General features: G+C 30.3%; 1 protein-coding gene across 8 annotated transcripts in view; it reads left to right on the plus strand.

Moving 5' to 3' along the window:
- Positions 1 to 25,000, plus strand: part of LOC118190438 (uncharacterized) — a 165,026-nt gene that overhangs the window by 22,228 nt on the left and 117,798 nt on the right. For 4 of the 8 annotated variants that reach the window (XM_085822611.1, XM_085822613.1, XM_085822610.1 and 1 more), the window contains one exon: positions 6,462 to 6,603. The exons of 2 other annotated variants lie outside the window; for them this stretch is intronic. In XM_085822611.1, coding sequence (XP_085678737.1) covers positions 6,462 to 6,603 — 142 coding nt within the window. Of the gene's footprint in view, positions 1 to 6,461; positions 6,604 to 15,380; positions 15,465 to 23,131; positions 23,201 to 25,000 lie in introns of those variants that run through there. 2 more of the 8 variants (XM_085822614.1, XM_035361146.2) reach the window with 2 other exon arrangements.

Raw genomic sequence — 25,000 nt, forward strand, 5'->3', positions numbered from 1 at the left:
CATCACTGAATGTGCGACACCATCTCTGCACCATTTGCTTCGACATCACACCTGGCCCATAGACTTCCACGAGGCGGTTATGAATTTCTGTTCCTGATACTCCACGTGCCCATTCATAGCGGCTAACCGCTCTCACTTCCTCCTTTGACGACGAATTCAAAACGCACCTTCTTTCCATACCTACCGGGGTTCAAATGAGAGGCTGTTCTCCGCTTTGCGCAGGCACTGCAACAGCGCCATCTGCTTGATTTGCAGCAACCTCTACCCAATGGTGTATCAGTGACTTGCGCGTTTTCCTGCTGTGTCGCCTTTTGCCCATAGCCGTTCAATGCTTCTTCCATATGCAAAGCGTGAATTTTTCTTGGAGGACTTTTTGAAGCTTATCAAGCGATATGACAAATGTCTCAACATACTCATACGAGAATAATAAAATAAAGGTATGTCATATCTTTAATGTCTCATTCTATTTTTTGACTTTCATACCCAACTCTGACCACAGTCGACAGGGAAAACTTATTTTTCAACTTACCTACGTAAACTAATATTAACTAAAGAGATATAGCCGAAGCTATCAAGATTCTAATAGGAGTTGGCCCCTTAACGTTAACAGACTGCGAAGCTATCAAGGGCCTAAAGTACGTCTGAGCGTAATAACAGCTTACGAGAGAGTAGCCTAAAAAGGCGGATGCGTCCTATCCAGAGTACCTGGTATCTCTCTCACTAAGAACGAAAAACTTCGCGGTTAAATATCGCTCTTCCTCATTATGTATTCAGACGGGATTCTAAAACTGCGTTCTGGACGGAAGTGGTAAGTTGAAGAATTGATAGGAAAGGAAGTTTTACTCAAAATTTAACTGTTAATAAAATTAACATAATACTTACAAGCTTTTAAACTGGAAAAAAAAAGGCAGTTTTAAGAGTTTTGCAAAAATCGATGTTCTACTCTATAGAATTTAAAAATGAATAACTATCGCTTTAAAATTTTAGGCCATGAATCTAATTATGTGATGTAAATGAACCATACTTTCGCATTCCTTTCCGAGGACAATTGTGATACCCTTTAATATTAATACAGTCAAAAGTCGTTAATCCGGACTCGTCAGGACTTCGGTGATTCCGGGTTATAGATCATCAGTTTAAATCTGGTAAGATGGCATGCAGAAATTGTAAAATTAAAAATATGAAACCGTAATTTATGAAATAAAGAACAATTATGATCTAAAGGGTATCAAAATTTAAAAAAAAAAAAAAAGCTTAATATTTATTTGTTTACTTTATTAAACATTTCTTTCAATGTAGTTTAAGTTGCTTCGTTTTTTATGTGATAATACATTCTCTTTAATTCTTTACACAGACATAATTTCTTGTTCAGTTACAAAGTTCCGCTGTTCAAGTCCTATAATTGCTGTGTCGAGAATACCGACTAATTTGTCAATTGAAATTTTTTCGTTTTCAATAACCTCTGTCACTTTCTTCGCTATCGGAAGCGAATTATAATGACGAGGAATTTGATTTAAATCATATCAAAGATGGAGTACATCGAGATGAAATACTACATTTAATAAGGAATTATAAGCCAAATAAAATAAAAACATCTGCCCTGAAGATAAGAATAGTGCTGACACATCAACTTCCAATTCATTGCGCGGCGCCTCGGCTTAAAGATAAACAAAGTTTAGATAAACAAACATTAAAGTTTAGATAAACAAAGGATATGCCTTTATCCATTTTTTGTAGCAATTCCACTTTTTTTTAATGAACTTCGAAACATACTTTCGCTTTGTAGATCATTTACATATTAATAAATATATATCAGAAATTCTATTTGACATAATCGAAAGTTCAAGCTTACTTTTATAAAATTTCTCTAACAGTCTGCAAAAAATAATAAGCCGGATCCAATTTGAAGATTAAGGAACAACGCAATCTGCAACATTAACTGAAATAGATAATTAAATAATTTTAGCTTAGCTTATACCATCCGTTATACATTAAATGCGCACTCGTAAACGTATTTTGCGCACGCGCACAAGCATATTCTGAGGCGTAAAGGCATTACGCACATGCGTCAATGCGACGCATGCGCAGAAGGTTTGAAGCTTTGAGGTCCGGATTATAGATCATTCCGGATTATGGGTGCCCAAATTAACAAGTTTTGACTGTATTTAATTTTTTATGTTATTTTTCTGTTTTGCATTATGATCAAAAAGTAAAATGTATTTGTTTTTGATAAATATGTTAGAACTATAGTGTAGAACATCGATTTTTGCAAAATAAAGCCCATGCCAATAAAATTATTTCCCTTGAAAAGGGATATTGTTGATTCGTGGTTTCGGCTTGATGTCGACCATGTATATGATCTTACAGTTACATCAAATTTTTATCATTTTAATTAGTATTTCATATATGCTTGCTACTGTTTGTTGAAATCAGTACGGAAAAGCATACAAAGGTTATCTGTGTATGGGAAAGGATGCTATCCCATTTGTGGAGGACTTTCTAAGGAAAACAGTATTATATTTACCTTATATACAAAAAAACAATAAAAGCTCGTTCAGCTCGTTCCCTGATATTCTAAACTATAATTAAGACACAATAACACGCCGAATAAATACTAATTCAGAAGTCAAACAACAAAAATCAGCGTTATATTTACAAAATTTTCAGAGTTGACTAGTTTCGATGGTTTTACCGAACCACCATCCTCAGCTGCAAAACCGCAAATGAACAAGATAGGAAATAATGATTAGGTAAGATAAGAAAGCCTGGACAAGAATAAGCAAGTGGCACCATCTGTTTGTGAAACCAGAACTAAAACATAATTTCTTTAAAGGCCGAAGGCAAATTTGGATTGGAATTAGGATCGTTAACTAGAACAGAAAGATTTTTATGAATGTTAAAGGCCTCTAGAAAATCCAGTTCTCTAATGGAAGATGTTTTTTGAATAATTTTGGCAGCAGAAAAATTGAAAGTGTGATTTTCGGACCAACAATGTTGAGCAACAGAAGACTTCTGTGTTTCCTTTTTTCTAACATATGCCTCATGTTCCTTGACGCGAAATTTTAAGGCTCTCTTAGTTTGGCCAATGTAAATTAAACCACACTGGCAAGGAATCCTATAAATACCCCAGGAATTCATATCCGGAATGGGGTCCTTGAGTATGGAACTCGGAATTTTATTGATGGGAGAATAAACAACCCGAAAGTTAAATTTCTGCAAAATATATGCAACTTTATAGCTAATTGATGGAAAAGAGAGAATGACAGCAGAATTTTTATAATCTCCTAAAACAAGACTGTGCCTTTTAGTGTGTTGAGATGAGAATTTTTTAACTGCTTGATTAATAATGTTGGGTGAAAAGCCCCTGTCAATAGATATTGCTTTTAAATAATTTAGTTCTTCATCAAGGGCTAGTTTGGAGGAGCAAACTTGAAGAGCACGGAAAACATAGGAATAAAATGAAGCTGACTTTTGTTTAGTCGGATGACATGATTTAAAGTGTGGTGAAAGGCAAACCGATGAAGGTTTACGGTAAACCGTAGTACTGAAGTTGGATGTGTTACGTTTGACCAGAATGTCGAGAAACGGAAGAGAATTGCAAGTCTCAAGTTCAAAAGTGAACTGAATAGCAGGATCAATAGAATTCATTGTTGAAAGAATTTTATTTAAGTCATCTTTATTACCTTCAAACAGGGTAAAAGTATCGTCTACGTAGCGGAACCATGCCGGGAAGTTTAAAGTTTCAAACAATTTTGATTCATAATAATGCATGTAGATATCAGCCAGGATGGGACTGAGGGGGCTTCCCATGGCTAATCCCTCAGTTTGCTTGTAATATTTATTTTGGAAAACAAAATGTGTTTGTTTCAAAAAGAGTTGAGTGAGTAAAATTAGCTCATCAATTTCGATGCAAGAGAAATGAAATTCATGAAGTCTGGTTTCTAGACATCTTAATGCACCCTCCACTGGGACATTGGTGAATAATGATTTTACATCAAAAGAAACTATGAGTAAATTACTAGGAGAAATGTTTTTAACTTTTTTACAAACTCTATTGAATTTTTTATGGTGTAAATGTTATTGTCTAATAGAGTTGAAAATCTAGAAACTAAATATTTAGCTAATGGATACGAGGCAGTACCTAAATTTGATACAATAGGGCAGAAAGGAATACCACTTTTATGAATTTTGGGAAGAGCATATAATCTGGCACAATTCGCAACAGATGGGATAAGCGAATGTTTTAAGTTGCTTGAAATGATTCGCGAAGATTTGATCGCAATTTTTATTTTTGACAAGTCCGAAGGTGAAGGATCTTTAGGGATCAGATTATATGGTCCTTCGTTTAAGAGTTTAGTGACACCATCGATGTAAGTGTTCTTATCCATGACGACTATCTGGCCACCTTTGTCGTCCTTTGAAATGATAATATCCGGGTTAGAATGAATTTCGCGCATTGTAGCTCTTTCTCTTGCAGTTAGATTTGGTTTCAAAGGTTTATTATTGAATTTCACATTATGAGTGATAAGATGCCTAATCATTTCTTTCTGTGAATCTGAAACTTTACTGAACTTGAAAGCTTTTTCGATAGGAGCCAAAATCTTTGGAATCGAGGGTTTACAGGTTTGTTTACAGGTTTACTGTGAAAATTTTGTAAATATAATGCTGATTTTTGTTGTTTGACTTCTGAATTAGTATTCTAAACTATGTCGAACTATCACTGTTCAGCAATCTTATACGTTTTGCACACTAATAGGCTATGTACATTTTTCATTCTGTCTCAATTCTCTTGTTTTATACTTCCTCTTAATCGGTAATTATCTGATTATTTGTTCCAAATGCAGCTGCATACAAAATAAATCTGAAAGCTTTCAGATTTGATATTACGCCCAAAGGGGCATTTAAAAAAAATTTTTTTTAATGTTTTGTGTGTTACCTTTATTTATTAAATATCATGTTCTTTGCACTTAAACCATAAAATTCAATTCAACAGCAATACCCCAAATAAACTAAAAAGAGCATATCTTTCGAATTTCCGATGCACAGTCTCTCGCACTGGAGATAATACCCCCCCCCTCGTACAGTGTTGCCATTGCTCGCTTTGAAATAGATGAGTTTGTTAATCAAAAATTCGTTAACGTTTTACAGAACAGGAAATAGATAATAAAACAAATTCCAAATTTGGGCTTCCAGATGCTCATATTCGAGTGAAGGACTATGTTATTCAAAATTTGATGCCCTAGGTACAGTTGTTTTTTCACAATGCGGCAAACATGCATACATTCATTCAGATTCTTCATTATTTAATTTCTTCAAATATAATGCAGGCCTCTAATATTTGCTGGCAACAGTTTGAAAAGTGAAACAATGTTTATACTAAACAAATGCAAAATACCAAAACGAAATTAATAACCCTTCTGGGAAATTTGCCCCTTTGGGTTAATAATAAAATAAAATAAATTACTTGGTAGTGAATGACCTATCTGCATATTTAACAGCTACCCTATTAAATCATTTTAAATAAAAATAATTTAAATTGCTAGATGACTAATAAAATAATCATTGTACTGAATTCAACGAAGTTGACATGCTCTCTACATTATTCCAAAAAAAAGTTTAATATTTACGCTATACTTATTGACTTAACTAAATTTCGAAATTAACGTAAAAAATAATCACTCAAAATAATTTTACTATCTTTCTTTCCCTCTTTTGTGCAGTATTATTATATTATAATTAGATAATAAGTAGCAAATCTCAAAATGAAATACCCGAACTTACTTTTTTTTTTTTTTTTTTTGTAAATACTTATTTTTGTTTGGTCCGAGCTAGAGGGAAAATGGGATCGGATATGGAGGGCTATTCAAAACCGTAAAAGAAAAAAAGCTTTACGACTTGAAAGTGTCACCTAACCCCCTTCGAAGCATTTTCCCGCCACTTGTTTGGTGAGGAAGGTTGACTTTTCCAGATTTTACTTCTAAATTGAAAATCAGAGACTTTCCGTTCATTCTTTGTTTTCACATGAATGTTTTTGGGAAGCTGGAAAGCAATATTTTAAAAGTTAAAGTCTTAACTATTGAAAATTAATTAGTACTTTTTTTAAGTATAGGTAGTAATGAAGCGGGAGGGTGCCCGGGTGCCCATGGCATCCCCCCTGGCTACATGCCTGAATCATTACATTTCATAATATTCAGCAATAATTTCATAATAATATTCACCAAGTTAAATTATAATACTATGACAAAAATTGTGATGAAAGAAGATGTATATATTTGATAAATGATTGCAGAGTTTCAGATTAGAAAGATGTCTCATTATAAAGTTCATTTTCTTGTTTAAATTATTTTAGAGAAAAGATATTGATGTGTATTTTTATTATGAGTTAGCTTTTCAAATTCTATAAATTTAAGAAATCTTATTTTAAATTAAAAAAATTTAAATCAGGTGTGCTTATTTTTCAGTGCCATGAATCTGTTTGCTTCCAACATTGAATTTGCTCATTACTTTTTTCAATGTCCAAAGCAAGGTCTGCTATTGTTAGATCAATCTTTTCAGGAAACAGCTGTCGCTCTTTTCAAAAACCATAGTTTAAAAACTGACATGGTATGAGTTAAAAATATTTTTACTTCTTCTTTATATTCTATTTTTAAGGCATTTTATATTCTCTAAAATAACTTTTATGAACATTTTGTTGTAATTAGTATTATTGAAAGTAATAATAATACAAGTCATGAATGTAATGAAAATTAAAATATTTCATAGAAAAATACATTAATTATTTTTGTTATTTTGTAATGCAATATAAAGTTGCATGATGTTTATTTTCATGAAAACTTATAAAAATTGGAAAATCTTGCTCTTAAAATCATTAATTAAGAATATCAGGAGGAATGTTTTATTAAATGAAAATGCTGATAAACTTCCATAATTTGAATTTTTCAGTAATGCTTTTCATTCATTTAAACTGAATGCTTTTCCTTGATGAAATTTATATTAACAAATGATGTTGAATTCTGTACATGGACTGAATAGTTTCTACTGAATTTTTCAAAATATAAACTGAAATTTTCTGAAGGATGCTGCAATTATTTTTGTTTAACTTCTTCCTTGTTAGAATCTTAGAAGTTAGCCTCACTTCTTAATCATGTCCATCGGTTAGCATTTTTCTATCTAACCTAAAAAATAAGTGAAGCCCCAAGACGTATTTATTTGGAATGGGATGCTGTTCTTTTTTTTTTTTTTTTTTTTTTGACACAGCAATGGGATAGGGGAAAAAATTCAGAGGAACTTATGTTCAGTTAACATAGCAAAGTGTGTTCTTCATTAACTTTCTAATTTGATCTAGCTTTTTGTTTTTTGCAGTCCATTTTTATTACTATCTTATCAAAACCAAACAAGTCGTTAGTGCAGAATAATTTAAATTGACATTATCTTGAAGCTATGGACAATGCATAATCTGCTTTGTAAAATCTGTAGATGCAATTTAATTTTCACACTGAAGTTTTCTGGCAGTGATTAAATCGCTGGCTGATTTAATCGTTACCGCAAGCAGTTCCCTTTTGCTGTAATGAATATTTAAGAAAATTGTAATTTATTTTAAAATAACAATCTGAATTTTTATTTCAAATAAAGAAAAGTGACTTATTTTATTTCAAATAAAGAAAAGTGACAAGTGATAGTCGCCAAAAATGGTACAACCAATGCCAAATGGAATATCCTCGCTGGTAACTTTTTATGCCTCATTTTCAAAACAAGTCACACCCATTTCTTACCAGATTGATTGTTTCTTTCAATACTGGCATACAATTACATAGAATTTTTACCAGATAGTTCAATTTTATGCCCAAGGCCATTTGCAGTAATTAAGTCAATTAGGATGCAATCACACCGCTCACCCGAAGGCGAAAATATAGAAAAGGCAAAGTCAAGGGTTAATTCATCAATTCTAATGAGAATGCACTAGCGAAGTAAAGCACTGCAGTTTTACATAATTTATGAGTAAGCTATTCGTATGAATTGAAATAATTCTTGCATTTAAACTTGTATTCCAAATTAAGATTTAACTTGAAATTAATGTACATAATTACTGAGAAAATTAGATTTTTGTAGCATAGTTTACATGAGAACAGATCACTTGGGGTCACGTGATATGAAATGATGAATCAGGATGTTGTACCATGAAAGCATAGTAAATTCTTAAATTAATGTCTTTTTACAGATTTATCATCTTTATCTATTGTATTTTTACAAAATTTTAAACAATATTAAAATGTTTATGTCTTCAAAATAAAAATTTGTTAGAACTAACATTTGTTAAAATTTTTTATGTGTATACTGTGTGTTGTCGCCAATAAAGTCTGCTTGGCAAGATTTGCGCCAGCGAAACGGAAAAGTACCTTCTAAAATATTTACTATTGGAAGATAATGTCTTTGAAACATTATTACACTGCTTACACAATTGTTTTTTTGCGGTACTCCTACTGTTGAAAGAAAAAGTAATGTTACGAAATGTAAATAAAATATATTTTGTTAATTTTTATAATTTTTAAGTGAATGCTTGCCATCTAATTTCCAATTAGAAAAGGCATTCTTTTTGTGATTTTGTAATATTTTTATTATAAAAAATTTGATTAAAAATTTGGGTTTCTTTATTAAAATTAATTATTGTTGTGTACTTTTTTATTAAAATAATTATTGCAGTGTGTATGAGGAAACTTTGATCTTGATTTATTTTTATACTATGAAACTCTGATGGCAATCCAGTATTGAACAATACTCAACAAAAGGCAGATGTGCCATAAATGCAATTTTTCCCCCAACTAACTGGAATTCTGGCATATCAGTTTCAAACACCTGCTGGTAGGGAATCTCATGACCAATGGCAATGTATTGATTGACATTCCTCATGATCACACTTAAGCCCTTGGATGTTTGTGTGTGTCTATTGGGGGGGGGCGGAGGTTAGCATTTTTCTATCTAACCTAAAAAATAAGTGAAGCCCCAAGACGTATTTATTTGGAATGGGATGCTGTTCTTTTTTTTTTTTTTTTTTTTTTTTTTTTTTTTTTTTTTTTTTTTGACACAGCAATGGGATAGGGGAAAAAATTCAGAGGAACTTATGTTCAGTTAACATAGCAAAGTGTGTTCTTCATTAACTTTCTAATTTGATCTAGCTTTTTGTTTTTTGCAGTCCATTTTTATTACTATCTTATCAAAACCAAACAAGTCGTTAGTGCAGAATAATTTAAATTGACATTATCTTGAAGCTATGGACAATGCATAATCTGCTTTGTAAAATCTGTAGATGCAATTTAATTTTCACACTGAAGTTTTCTGGCAGTGATTAAATCGCTGGCTGATTTAATCGTTACCGCAAGCAGTTCCCTTTTGCTGTAATGAATATTTAAGAAAATTGTAATTTATTTTAAAATAACAATCTGAATTTTTATTTCAAATAAAGAAAAGTGACTTATTTTATTTCAAATAAAGAAAAGTGACAAATAAAAATACAGAATTTCAAAAAATTGAAATTCTGTATTTTTATTTGACATTCTAAAAGGTACTTTTCCATTTTGCCGGCACAAGTGATAGTCGCCAAAAATGGTACAACCAATGCCAAATGGAATATCCTCGCTGGTAACTTTTTATGCCTCATTTTCAAAACAAGTCACACCCATTTCTTACCAGATTGATTGTTTCTTTCAATACTGGCATACAATTACATAGAATTTTTACCAGATAGTTCAATTTTATGCCCAAGGCCATTTGCAGTAATTAAGTCAATTAGGATGCAATCACACCGCTCACCCGAAGGCGAAAATATAGAAAAGGCAAAGTCAAGGGTTAATTCATCAATTCTAATGAGAATGCACTAGCGAAGTAAAGCACTGCAGTTTTACATAATTTATGAGTAAGCTATTCGTATGAATTGAAATAATTCTTGCATTTAAACTTGTATTCCAAATTAAGATTTAACTTGAAATTAATGTACATAATTACTGAGAAAATTAGATTTTTGTAGCATAGTTTACATGAGAACAGATCACTTGGGGTCACGTGATATGAAATGATGAATCAGGATGTTGTACCATGAAAGCATAGTAAATTCTTAAATTAATGTCTTTTTACAGATTTATCATCTTTATCTATTGTATTTTTACAAAATTTTAAACAATATTAAAATGTTTATGTCTTCAAAATAAAAATTTGTTAGAACTAACATTTGTTAAAATTTTTTATGTGTATACTGTGTGTTGTCGCCAATAAAGTCTGCTTGGCAAGATTTGCGCCAGCGAAACGGAAAAGTACCTTCTAAAATATTTACTATTGGAAGATAATGTCTTTGAAACATTATTACACTGCTTACACAATTGTTTTCTTGCGGTACTCCTACTGTTGAAAGAAAAAGTAATGTTACGAAATGTAAATAAAATATATTTTGTTAATTTTTATAATTTTTAAGTGAATGCTTGCCATCTAATTTCCAATTAGAAAAGGCATTCTTTTTGTGATTTTGTAATATTTTTATTATAAAAAATTTGATTAAAAATTTGGGTTTCTTTATTAAAATTAATTATTGTTGTGTACTTTTTTATTAAAATAATTATTGCAGTGTGTATGAGGAAACTTTGATCTTGATTTATTTTTATACTGTGAAACTCTGATGGCAATCCAGTATTGAACAATACTCAACAAAAGGCAGATGTGCCATAAATGCAATTTTTCCCCCAACTAACTGGAATTCTGGCATATCAGTTTCAAACACCTGCTGGTAGGGAATCTCATGACCAATGGCAATGTATTGATTGACATTCCTCATGATCACACTTAAGCCCTTGGATGTTTGTGTGTGTCTATTGGGGGGGGGCGGAGGTTAGCATTTTTCTATCTAACCTAAAAAATAAGTGAAGCCCCAAGACGTATTTATTTGGAATGGGATGCTGTTCTTTTTTTTTTTTTTTTTTTTTTTTTTTTGACACAGCAATGGGATAGGGGAAAAAATTCAGAGGAACTTATGTTCAGTTAACATAGCAAAGTGTGTTCTTCATTAACTTTCTAATTTGATCTAGCTTTTTGTTTTTTGCAGTCCATTTTTATTACTATCTTATCAAAACCAAACAAGTCGTTAGTGCAGAATAATTTAAATTGACATTATCTTGAAGCTATGGACAATGCATAATCTGCTTTGTAAAATCTGTAGATGCAATTTAATTTTCACACTGAAGTTTTCTGGCAGTGATTAAATCGCTGGCTGATTTAATCGTTACCGCAAGCAGTTCCCTTTTGCTGTAATGAATATTTAAGAAAATTGTAATTTATTTTAAAATAACAATCTGAATTTTCATTTCAAATAAAGAAAAGTGACTTATTTTATTTCAAATAAAGAAAAGTGACAAATAAAAATACAGAATTTCAAAAAATTGAAATTCTGTATTTTTATTTGACATTCTAAAAGGTACTTTTCCATTTTGCCGGCACAAGTGATAGTCGCCAAAAATGGTACAACCAATGCCAAATGGAATATCCTCGCTGGTAACTTTTTATGCCTCATTTTCAAAACAAGTCACACCCATTTCTTACCAGATTGATTGTTTCTTTCAATACTGGCATACAATTACATAGAATTTTTACCAGATAGTTCAATTTTATGCCCAAGGCCATTTGCAGTAATTAAGTCAATTAGGATGCAATCACACCGCTCACCCGAAGGCGAAAATATAGAAAAGGCAAAGTCAAGGGTTAATTCATCAATTCTAATGAGAATGCACTAGCGAAGTAAAGCACTGCAGTTTTACATAATTTATGAGTAAGCTATTCGTATGAATTGAAATAATTCTTGCATTTAAACTTGTATTCCAAATTAAGATTTAACTTGAAATTAATGTACATAATTACTGAGAAAATTAGATTTTTGTAGCATAGTTTACATGAGAACAGATCACTTGGGGTCACGTGATATGAAATGATGAATCAGGATGTTGTACCATGAAAGCATAGTAAATTCTTAAATTAATGTCTTTTTACAGATTTATCATCTTTATCTATTGTATTTTTACAAAATTTTAAACAATATTAAAATGTTTATGTCTTCAAAATAAAAATTTGTTAGAACTAACATTTGTTAAAATTTTTTATGTGTATACTGTGTGTTGTCGCCAATAAAGTCTGCTTGGCAAGATTTGCGCCAGCGAAACGGAAAAGTACCTTCTAAAATATTTACTATTGGAAGATAATGTCTTTGAAACATTATTACACTGCTTACACAATTGTTTTCTTGCGGTACTCCTACTGTTGAAAGAAAAAGTAATGTTACGAAATGTAAATAAAATATATTTTGTTAATTTTTATAATTTTTAAGTGAATGCTTGCCATCTAATTTCCAATTAGAAAAGGCATTCTTTTTGTGATTTTGTAATATTTTTATTATAAAAAATTTGATTAAAAATTTGGGTTTCTTTATTAAAATTAATTATTGTTGTGTACTTTTTTATTAAAATAATTATTGCAGTGTGTATGAGGAAACTTTGATCTTGATTTATTTTTATACTATGAAACTCTGATGGCAATCCAGTATTGAACAATACTCAACAAAAGGCAGATGTGCCATAAATGCAATTTTCCCCCCAACTAACTGGAATTCTGGCATATCAGTTTCAAACACCTGCTGGTAGGGAATCTCATGACCAATGGCAATGTATTGATTGACATTCCTCATGATCACACTTAAGCCCTTGGATGTTTGTGTGTGTCTATTGGGGGGGGTGGAGGTTAGCATTTTTCTATCTAACCTAAAAAATAAGTGAAGCCCCAAGACATATTTATTTGGAATGGGATGGTGTTCTTTTTTTTTTTTTTTTTTTTTTTTTTTGACACAGCAATGGGATGGGGGAAAAAATTCAGAGGAACTTATGTTCAGTTAACATAGCAAAGTGTGTTCTTCATTAACTTTCTAATTTGATCTAGCTTTTTGTTTTTTGCAGTCCGTTTTTATTACTATCTTATCAAAACCAAACAAGTCATTTTTATTACTATCTTATCAAAAATCAAAGTTTAAATTTTTGATTATGTGATTCTAATTTTGGAGTCACAGCAGTATCTGCAAAGCAAAAGCATATTTCGATGTCAAGTAAGCAAAAAGTGTAACTGTTGCAAAAAATGGACAAAAGTATATAAATCTCAAACTATATTCGCGGAGTATGGCATTAGATGACAACAGTAATATGACATTTAAAAAAAGTTCTTTGAAAGAAGAAAAGTGTACTTAAAATCTCAATATTTGAATTTTTTAAACTTTTCCCCCCTTTCTCACTGTAGTTTTGATTTATCAAACTTTCTCTGTATTTCTTATGAATAACACATGGGTTAAAAATTATGAGCATTAAAAAATTAAATGCAGATATTTTTGATTGTTAAATGAAGTGTTGGATTTAATTTTAACTCAGCTGTCTATTAGGTTGTTGTACTGAAATCTCGGGTTTAATAGTGACACTTCAGACAATGGTATTCTGTTAAAACTGGCTTTTGTTAATCAAGATCACTCAATATGAAATCCAAAATCTGGGCTTCCTTTAGCCAGAAGAATACCAACCGAAAAGGAAAGACCAGGAGGAAAGGGGGGACTCTTACAAAGTGTAAGAATGAATATACTACTCACCAAAAAGAAGCATGCGGGCCATAAATATGATTTTTCTTTTCATTAACTGAGATTCCTGCATGTCACTTTCAAACACCTGCTAGTGGGACTGTGGCCAATGATAGTATGTTGAATGACACAGTATTAATGTTGGCCAGGATCATACTTTCAGCCATGAGTGATTGTGTGTATGGGGAGGAGTAAAATTTTTCTATTTGATCTAAACAATAAGTACAGCCCCAGTGTTGCCATGCCGTTTTACTAGATTTAAACTAATGATCTAAAATTCGGAAATTGCTTGATTCTGGATCTCGGACTTTGTGCTGTATTAGATTCAGTACACTTCTTTCAGAGCCTTGCCTACATATTTTTTCACCTGAGACAAAGCGTTAAATGTGTACCCCTGTATACATTGCAAGATTATTTATTTACCTATTTGTGTGTGTGTGTGTGTGCGGAATAATAAATAAATAATACTAAATGATGTTTGAAAACATAGCATTAGACAAACATTTGCAATATATATATATATGCATTATTGCATACATATAATCATACATATAAACAAATTAGCTAAATTTATAAATATATTTTATGCTCATTAAAAGTAACTATTTTAAGTGAAAATAAAATAACTCTTACAGTAGTATTTAATTATAACTTTGTATATTCCACAAAGTGAAACATATATAATGATTAACAATTTTGAAATGGAAAACATTAAAAATATGCTTTTTGAAAAATGGCAAATAATATTAAGTAGTATAAATAAAACATCTGCTGAAAAAATTTATGGCATAAACTTTTGAAGCCTATTTATAATTTAATTTTTCTTGTTTTTAAAGATAAAGCAAAATCATCAATAATTTCTTTAAAAATCTATTTGATTACTTAACTTGTATTCTCCAGAGAGAATGGCTATGTTTGAAAGTTTTTCTTGGCCTAGTGAAGATCTCATATAGTTCTTTATTATTTTAAGTTTGCTAAAGCTTCTTTCGCCTCGAGCTACAGTAACTGACAACATTAAAAAAATTCTTAATATTGCTTCTAAATTCGGATAGGACTAAATTATAATCGTGAATTATTTTTAAAAGTTCTAAGCTTGTAGCTGCTTTTGTGTCTGGAATTATTGAAATAGCATGGTTTTTAAAACTAGATATTTCTGACTGAATTTCTTCAGTGTTCATATTATTCGGATATTAAAGTGCTAAGTTATAAGTTGCTGCCTTTAAATTACTTAAATCTAATGACATTAGTCATTCACCAGTTAGAACTGAAAATCGGAAGCAATTTCATTTAACTTTTCGTATCGCTATTTAAATTGCGAAATTAAAACATCGAACACTTCTTTAATTTCTATAAAAACATATTTTTCTGAAAAACTACAATTTATATCAATTGATTTCTCACAATTTGATTTATTTACTTTTCGTTTTTGTTTCTCTTCAAATTCTGATATATTCATCTCTAAAGCTGAAATTGTACATTTTTCAAAAATGCATTGAGAAATATTTTCTCTCATTTCCTGTAATGAAAGACATAGTCCCTTTATTAAGCGTGTGGCATTATAGACAGTTATAGGTTTTGACTGCAAGGCTTTATTTACTTTTTCGATTTCTTGCAGTATTAAATTTCATGCAGATAACAAACATAAACATTTAAAATTGATTTGTTTCAAAATGCTATTATTTTCAGCCCATTGGAAAGATTTGTGATTCAGTATATCTATGTACTTCTTTTCTTTGTAGATCTAATTCTTTAACAGCATTTGCTCTTGATGACCATGGTGTATCCACATGATCTTTTAATGTTGTTTTCCAAACGGACACAAGTGAGTCTATCTACTCATTGAAGATACAAAAAAATTATAAATCCTTTGTAAAGTGCCAAAAAATATTAACATACTTGAATTTTTTAAAGTGGCATTTTTGCACACTAAATTTAAATTATGAGCTGAACAAGGAACATATGCAGCTTGATCATTTCTTTGGCAAATAGTGGCTCGCACGCCTTTGTACAATCCAGCCATATTAGCCCCGTTATCACAACCTTGTCCTCGAACATTTTGAATGTCGAGGCCATCCTTTTCTAACTTATAAATAATTTCATTTGCTAAACCACTACCAGTTTCCTCTTTTGTTTCTATAAAATCTATAAAACTTTCTTCAATAAATATGGATTCGTCTTTTATGTACACATATAATCTGACAGTAGCTCATGATGCAAAACATCTGGTGTAAATCAAATATCAAAGGAAAATATTTTGCTTTTTTGATCCTAGAATGAATTTCAAATTGAAAAATTCATATTGTACTTTATTAGACAGATAAGAAACAGATCCCTTTCTATGATTAGCTATATGATAGGCAATATTTCTATCATAATGACTTATTAATTCAATTAAATTTAGGAACATTCTGGCACTTGAACTGCCAATAATTTCATGCATACCTCTAAGATGTAAATTGTGTTTTGCACAAAACAAAATAATGTCTAATATAATGCATTTTTTCTGATTCTACTGCTTTATGCTGGGAATCATCTATGAAACCATCTCCTTTAATTTTTTTTCAAAGCGTTTCTATTGAAGATAAGCATCACGATGAAACGTAGAATTTTCGTGATCAGAAATTCATTTTAAGTTTTTCCAGTCTTTGAAACCTCTTTTTGGATTGGAAATATTAGAATCTGTCTTACTTTTAGTAAAAAGAATGCATGGAAAACAGAATAATGACAGAGATCTTTTTGAATAAATAAGCCAGTTGTGATGTATTACCTCCCCATTAGAACATTTCTTAAAAAACCATTCTCTAGAAAATCATCTGCCATCCTCTGAAGTAGATTCTCTGAAATCAGCATCTGGTCCATGTTCTATAAAGAAAAAATTTATTTTGTCTGAAATTGTTGGCTATGACGAAGGATCATTGAAGTTAATCAGTTTAATGGTTACTTTATCCTTCTCGTTTCCAGAAATTTCAATTACTTGTTTGCTTTTATTTGAATGAAAGTTGCTATATTCTCTAACTTCAACCACATTTTCTTCTGAGCTATCTATTATTACTTTTTTTGATGAATTACTTATTTCATTTGAATTTCTGCATTTTGCCAGCCAGCCTTGTAACTGTCAAGTGCAGCTTTGAATAACATAATTTCTTAATTTTTTCCCGTTTTTTGTATTCAGCCCACTAGGTTTTTTCGATGCCATCTATGAAAAATTCGATTTTTGAAAGATTTTGATTAAGAAATTATCTGAATTTTACTTTTTGTCATAAGAAAGTAAATAAAAATTTATTGTTGAATGAAATTTACATAATGTTAAAATTGAAAAAATATAAAACAAAAAGTGTTAAGAAAATATTTAAAAAATATTTTCGTTCCATAAACTTCTTTCGACGTAGCATTTCTGTCTGATATTTCTGTTTGACTATGAATAAGATCCTCTTTTGAAATGCATATTTAAATGCTTTATTTAGCTATTTATAGCGTTTCATTTTCCTTCCTCGCAGATTTTGGATTTTTTCCGTTATCAGAGAAGATGCACCAAACAATTTTCTCCAGAAAGTTGCATTTGCCAAATTGATATTTTCAGTAAGAAAAACATACTTTCATAATCAGTTCTTTTCAACCTTAGTAAAATTTGTCTTAAGGTTTAATGATCTCAGTAAACGGAGAACAATGGATTGCCATATTTTAAAAAATTGTTCACAATACTTACTTTGAAAACATTAATATAGTCATAAGAGATAAAAATTTAACTGTGCTTACTAGGCAACACTAGCTCTATAGAATATTGTGAAGTTCGGGTTTAGTTATGAAACGAAAAATATCACATTCTTTAATATGAGCTATGGTTTTGTGATATAAAGTTAGTAGTGTTGTTAACACATCAAAATCCATTACAATTCTTAATTTAAATTACTAATTCCCTGTGAATTGCAATATTAATGAAACATGAGTGTGGTTATTATACTGAAACCATTTCACATTACTAAAATTATACGAACATGCTTCCATCATTGGTTGAAATTCTCTTATGTGCTATGAATTTTATATTACTTTCATTTTATTTTCTTTTGTTAACCTTTAACACAGTTCTACAAATATTCCTCTTCGGTATGTTAAGTAAAATTGTGACTTTCATTTTAAGCACTTAAAGAGATATTTTTGATCACGGAAATTCTTTATATCAACTACTAAACAATAATTTCTACATTTCTGGTCCTTCCATTAATGTTGCCTTTGGAAGTGGCCAAGGGGTAATATAGGCAACTTGTTCAAACAGTTTATTGTAGTAATTGGATTGACTGCATTTAGTCTTCTGTTCCTTGTAAGAACATCCTCCACGAAAGCATCGCTTCTAAAGCATATAAAGTCATGAGCATCATTATAATAGATTAATCAATGCAATCAGTCTTTAGTATTCACAGAATCTTTCATAAGTTAAACAATCCACCCCCAACGAAAAGTTTATTAAAAAGTAGCTTAAGCAGAAATTTATATGCCAACTAATTTAAATATGCCAATAGTTTGGCTGCCAGACACTTTTTTCCCTAACAATATCATATCTTGACATTAAAAGCATAATTTTAAAATTAACAAGATTTAATGATACTTCATATTTTATCTTTACTTTTTAATTGTGCCTCATCAATTAACTCAAGAAGTTTCTATGTGTTAAATTTCATGATTATGACAGGGGTTTATCATTAATTTTTATTCACAGCACTGAGCATTTCTTAAATTTTATTAGCAAGAAGGATATCTTTGAAATATATTTTTATATCAGTCCCGTTAGAGTCAATGGAACAAAACTAAATTTTTTAAAAGATATTTCTTACATTAATTAAATTAGAATTAGCCAGACTAATTTGTCTTAAACCTTTCACAAAGTATTCAAAAACTTAAATCTCTTTTTTTAACTAAAAAAAACTGAAAAAAATATTTTATTGTTTCAATATAAACAATAGAATTATAAAAAAAACATTTATCTTACCTTATATCTTTACATCCGATGACAAAGAATGAATCAATTTGTTTAATCCTTCAGCATCTGCTTCAGAAATATTTTTTAATGAAACAATCCATACAGCAACATTTGTGTGAATACAAGCGAGAAACGTTGATTCATGCAGGTCATTTATTGGAAAATTTTATACCCCCCCCCAAAAAGTGCAATTACTAATAATATCGTACATTTCATTTTCAATCACATCTTCTTCAGATGCTGTTCCAGAAGGGATTTATGAAATTGCAAAACTCAGCAGTTATCTGGCCATCTATGTTCAGTTAGTGGACTATGGCAAGTTTATTTTGACTAAGTAAAGAGCTCAAGTCAAACTAACAAGAAACAGCAAAGAACAACCAATGTCAGCAGTATAATATTTTCTATGAAAGTTTAGTCTATATAATTTGTTACACAAAGAGTAATTAGTTCCTTCAAAAGCTACTTTCAATAACAAATTTTAATGTTAGAAAATATTATGTACACTATTGTGAAAGCTCGTGTCTTTTGAAAATAAATTAATGCTATTAGTTTTTCTTTTTCTTTTTTTTTTTTAGCAGGCTTGTTTATAACACAAAATTCTTTTAATATTCACTGATGTATTCAAAAATTAAAAATCATAAGTTTAAAAATAAATTTTTGAATTTTTGATCGAGTAGCTAAATTGGCACCACTTCTATTTGTTCACCTGAGCAAGTATCTCACCCTCATCCCGGCTCTGACTTCTTCTAATAAGGGCATTTTGCCAATTTTACAGAAGTCTGATATTATAGACTTAAAAATAAAGATGTTTCTGAAAGCTGTATCATTTTTAAGCTGCTTTTTCTTCCCATTGAAATGCTTAAAAAGGCAATAATAAATTGGAAAGAGGTCTAATAAGTATGGTGTATGAGAAAGATACACGTTATGTTTTTTATTATCAGGTATTCTTGCCATTTGTTGTCACATTAGCAAAATAAGGGCATCAAGAAAGAGGCCACTATAAAAAGGTGCTTAGGGAAAGGTGGCACCAGAAAAATTTACTATTATTGGTTTTACCATGAAATGTATGGTGGGTGCAGCTAAACCAAGATCGACAGAGAAGGAATCAGGAGAAAAGCTGGCATAAATATATGTGGATGAGACACTGAAATCTTTTAAGTGGTGTTAGGGCCTCTAAAAGTCTTAATCTGGCCCTGCTGCTGACCAGTCTAAATTCTTAATGTACAGTTTCTGATATTCTGATACATTTCATTCAGGTGAGTGCAGTATTTTTTAGTGTTAATCTTTTCCCTGCATGTTAAGAAAGAATACCTGTTGCATACCTCTGGTCACCAATATCTTTTTTGGAGGAAGGTTCAGTTTTATGTTATGTTTTGAAGTTTAATCTGAATCGAGCAAATGATCAGATCAGCAACAAATTCCTGTAATATTCCCTGTTTCATCATATGTAGCAAAAACAGAATATTTATATTCCAGCAGCGTTAAGAAGTGCAGATTTACAAATGATGCATAATGCCTTTTACAGTGAGTTCATATAGCCTCCTCTTAACATACTTTTAACTTTTCTATGTCCTTGCAGATAATGATAAACAGTGTGCTTTTAACTTATTCATTATATTACTTACAGTTTAATGAAAATCAATCTCTATTATCATTCACAGTTTGTTATTATCATTTCTAAAAGAAATGCAACAGATGTCAAACTGGCCAGATATCAAATATTCACATTGATTTTAAACTAGATATTTAGCTGTCTGGTTGCCATATGTGAAATTAATTTCACTAAAAGGCCTTGTAAAAGTATGTTCATATATGAATTTGAATAGAAGTTTTCCCATTGAATAGAAGTCAGTGGAATTTTTTAAAAAGCTGTAAAAGCAAATGGAAAAGTACAGAAAAATCTAAAAAAAGAAGTTTAGGAGAAAGGAATTTAAATTTAAATTGCATATAAGTGATTGCTACAAAATATATCTCATTAATTTTTATCATATAACAAATTTAAATCCAGTAGAACTCATTGAAGACTTTTGGATTATTATTGGTAATATAATTGAATTTTCTAGACTCTTTTAAATTTAAATGTTTGTATTTCAATAATTTAAAAATTGCTTAAAATAATTTTCTCTTCTAATTCAGTTTTGTTTTCAGTTAATTTAAATTCAGTTCTAGAATTATTCTAAGAGAAGAATCCAAGTCACAGATGTGAACACAGATTTCATAGCAAGTACATAAATAATATACATATGTGTAAGATAAAATACTAATTTTAATTTTCAGTAGTTTTTTAACTTTATCTCCTTCATTTGTTATTCATATTTGGTAATTTTCCGTCTCTATACTAAAATAATAATTGCTTATATCAAATCACTGTAAATGTGTCATTTCAAAATTAATCCTTTCTACATGATTCTTATCTGGAAGTAATGACCTGCGGTGCAGCTGGGCGATGCACTAGCCACTTCGCCTCCATCAGTTTTAATTAAATTATTAGAAGTTTATTGAATGTCTGAAAATTTCCAACATTAATCAATTAGATGAAGTATCTCTCAAATTATAATTCTTTTATAACAACTAAGCAATTAATATTAATAAAATGATAATTTTTTATGTTTAAATACGGAAAGTCAGTTTGAGGAAAAATGACATTTTGCAAAGAATTAAGGCATTTCTTCCATGTGCTCTTGTGTAATGTGTCCTACATCAAGCTGGTAGTCTGAAAAATATGAATGTGTGTTTGGGCATGGGCAATATATTTTTCCAGATACTTCTGTATAATGGTACCTGAACTGAATTATAGACAATAATTCATTACTGAAGTAAGATTAGTTGAATAGAATTTCAGTTTTTCCCAATCATGTTAAGACAATCTTTTCTAGGGGTATTATGGGTTCAGTGATCTGAAGATCTCGAGTTTAAATTCAGGCAGAAGAATGATCAATTTTTCTATGCTCACTCCCATATTAATCTTCTACACCTTTAACAGGCTCACCAGCGGCCGAGTGATGAAGTTGTTGAACACTGGTAGTTTGGGCCGAGGTTCAAATCCTGTGAACTGGCTGCATGGGCGTTTTCATGGTTTTCCACATATGTAATATGTATATGAGCTGGTTTCCCTTAAAAAGTTCTTCACAAAGGCATCCCTCTCTTTAGGCAAATAGCCTTCAAGGCTTTACCATAATCACACAAACCAAACCAAACCAAACCAATCTGCACCTTCAACATGATGTTATGAAGTTTTGTCTCATATTAAAACAAAAAAATAACTTTTACTCTTATTTTTCTGAAAGACACAAGTTTACCATGCATTTTTAATTTACTTATGACTCAGCTTTTGAAGCATAAGATTTGTGTAAGGATTCAATACATTTCTCTTTGCATTATAGTTATCAGCAGTTTTTGCCCATTTATTAAATGAGTGCTTTATTATTACCTGAATACTGTTACTATTATTTTAATATATGTATTTTAACAATATCAGCCTGCTGATTTTTTTTAACCTGGGTAAATTTAAATTTTGATTTTGGACCAATATCTAAAAGGGAATAATTTTTATTTGGTATGCTATTATATTGGTTATTATTTGGGCTATTGTGAGGCATGTTCTTATTATACAGTCACATGTATATTTTATTGAAAAGATTTTTCATTTTTAAGGTAATCTTGGGTTTAGAAAATGTTATGAAAATGCTTTTCTGTTAACAGAGCATCTGTTGTCCAATGCGTGCCTAAGTGCTAAACAAGGTAGCCTATTTACATCATGTTATGAGTAGCTGTGGAATGTACGATGTGGGCTATGCTGAATTTGTGCAATCCTCTGATTTTTTTAACACGAAAACAGATCGATATGTACACTGGGGCGAAAATATATATATATATATATATATATATATAAAATCTGAATGGTTTCAGATTATATATATATATATATATATAAAATCTGAATGGTTTCAGATTTTAAACGACGTCCAAAGGGACATTTTTTTAACGATTTGTGTGTTACCTTTAATTATTAAATATCATGTTCTTTGCACTTAAACCATAAAATTCAGTTCAACAGCAATGTCACAAAGTAATTTTAAAATGAGCATATCTTTAGAATTTCCGATACACAGTTCCGTGCGCTGGAGATAAAAAGATTCCTTCCCGTAGAGTTTTGCCATTGCTCGCTTTTAAATCATTGAGTTTGTTATTCAAAAATTCATTAAAGTTTTACAAAATATGAAATTGATAGTAAAACAAATTCTAAATTTTTAATTTGGGCTTTCAGATGCCAGTAGGATTATGTCATTCAAAATTGGATGACTCTAGGTACCGTTGTTGTTTTATCACAATGCGAGAAACATACATACATTTATGCAGATTCTTCATTATTTAATTTCTTCAAATAGTAAATTTTGTAATTTTTGGTGAAAAATTTATAGAGAAATTAAAAAATTTATCTTCGCGTATTTTTTTCAGTTTGCGCCAAGAATAATTCACCTGGCGGAATTCTTAATTTATAGTAACATGCTTTCCTTTTTTTTTCATTGATGCACAAGAGGAAAAAAGGTCCATTGATCATTCTTTCAAATAATTTTAACAAAGTGAGTAAACTACATTTTTGTTATTATGACTTATATTAAATTCGCCAAATTTCAAAATTTAAATTCATATATATCTTAGGAAATTTTGAATTAAAAACTCTAATTTTTTTATTTGCTTAAAAATACATCTACTTTAAGATGATGTTAAAAATTTGATAGGTTATAATACAAAAATTTTTTTGAAAATTTATAAAAAATATTTAAAAATACAAATTTTTAAAATAAGTAATAAAAAATGTGTGAATTATATTTGGTTTAAGCTTAAATTTCGAATTTTGGAAGAAGGAATCAAGTAAGTTTATTAAAAAAGAGATATTAATAAATATGTATCAAATTCAATTAACATTGAGGAGCCAAAATTTTGAGAGCATTGAGCACTTAACATTGAGGAACTAATTTTTAAAAAAGTATTCATGCGATTTTTGCAAAACTTGGCAGTTTGGCAAAATGAGTTGTAGAATCAAAATATGGAAAACCTTGGCATGCCATTTCAGAAAAAGTTCGATTTTGTGTCAAAATACCTATATTAAAACAATGCTATATATAAATCTAAACATATCCTAAGTCGTGCTTTTGAGACATGAAAAATGCAAGTTGAATTTCGTCAATTGACGCAGTAAAACGGGAAATATAAAATTGTTCTTAAAAAAAAAAAAAAAAAAAAAAAAAAAAAAAAAAAAAAACACCCATGAGAAGAACTTGTATCCATGACTGGGAGATACGTTCTTCCCATGTATACAGTGATCTGTTTTCAGTTTAAAAAAACATAATGTGCAAATTTCGCATCATGCACAGCTTCAGCATTGCAAATATTAAATATGTTATATATATATATGTAAGATAAAAAATATGTGAATCAAAATTATAACTTAAACTAACAATAAAACTTAATTCTCCCTCTCTGTCCTAAAAATTGTAATAACTTCTCTCGATTACATAATTTCTAGATCATTCCATTTTGCACGGCCTGTGCAGCACTGATGATTAATAATTGGAAACTGAAACTTTTTAACTCAAACCAAAACCTTTCTTTTCGTGTGCTTCCATATAGGATAACTATGCACTTCAGCTTCTCTGTCTACTTTGCTTGGACGTAATTTCGCTATTGCAGTAATATCAAAAATGTAAATGTTCTTGAATAGGCACAGCTAGAGTGCCAAGCGAATTGTGGCCACAAATATCAATTGCAAATGAAAATGGAGTTAAAACTGCCTGGACTGCCAAGGTTTTTAGATATTAAGAATTCAACCTATTAGCTTACGATGCAATCAGAATGCTTCCTTTTCAATATGGATCTGTGTATGCATCAACACTGCTCTGTTATTTCATTGCTATTGTGTCATATATATATCTTATGCATTGGTCATCAAAATTAAAGAATAATGACAGAAATAAAACATAATTGAATGAAAAAAAATTATCAATGGAAATTTTTACAAAAGCATTAGATAACACAAATTACAATGATTATCAGTTGATTATTCACAAAATATTGCAATTAAAACCAGATTTATGGAAATTGTAAAATGATGGAAAAACCTCTAGTGAGAAAATGATGGCTCACTTCTAGTGAGAAAAAGTTTTTCTTTAATACGGTGTGTAGTCTCTACGGACAGATATGCATACCTCACATCTTGATTTCACATAATTTAGCAAAGTATTGACAAAGTTTTATGGAATTGCATGCGCTGTTCTAAAAGCGCACTTTTTAGCTCCTGGAACGTCCAGGGAGGCATTTGGCGCTCTAAAGCATCTCATCTCACACAATGTCAGTTGCTTTCGAGTTGAATGAGTAAGGTG

This window comes from Stegodyphus dumicola, chromosome 8, assembly GCF_044657685.1.
Source record: "Stegodyphus dumicola isolate Sdum_Otavi_A_Nest chromosome 8, ASM4465768v1".
In the NCBI taxonomy this organism is placed as follows: Eukaryota; Metazoa; Arthropoda; class Arachnida; order Araneae; family Eresidae; genus Stegodyphus; species Stegodyphus dumicola.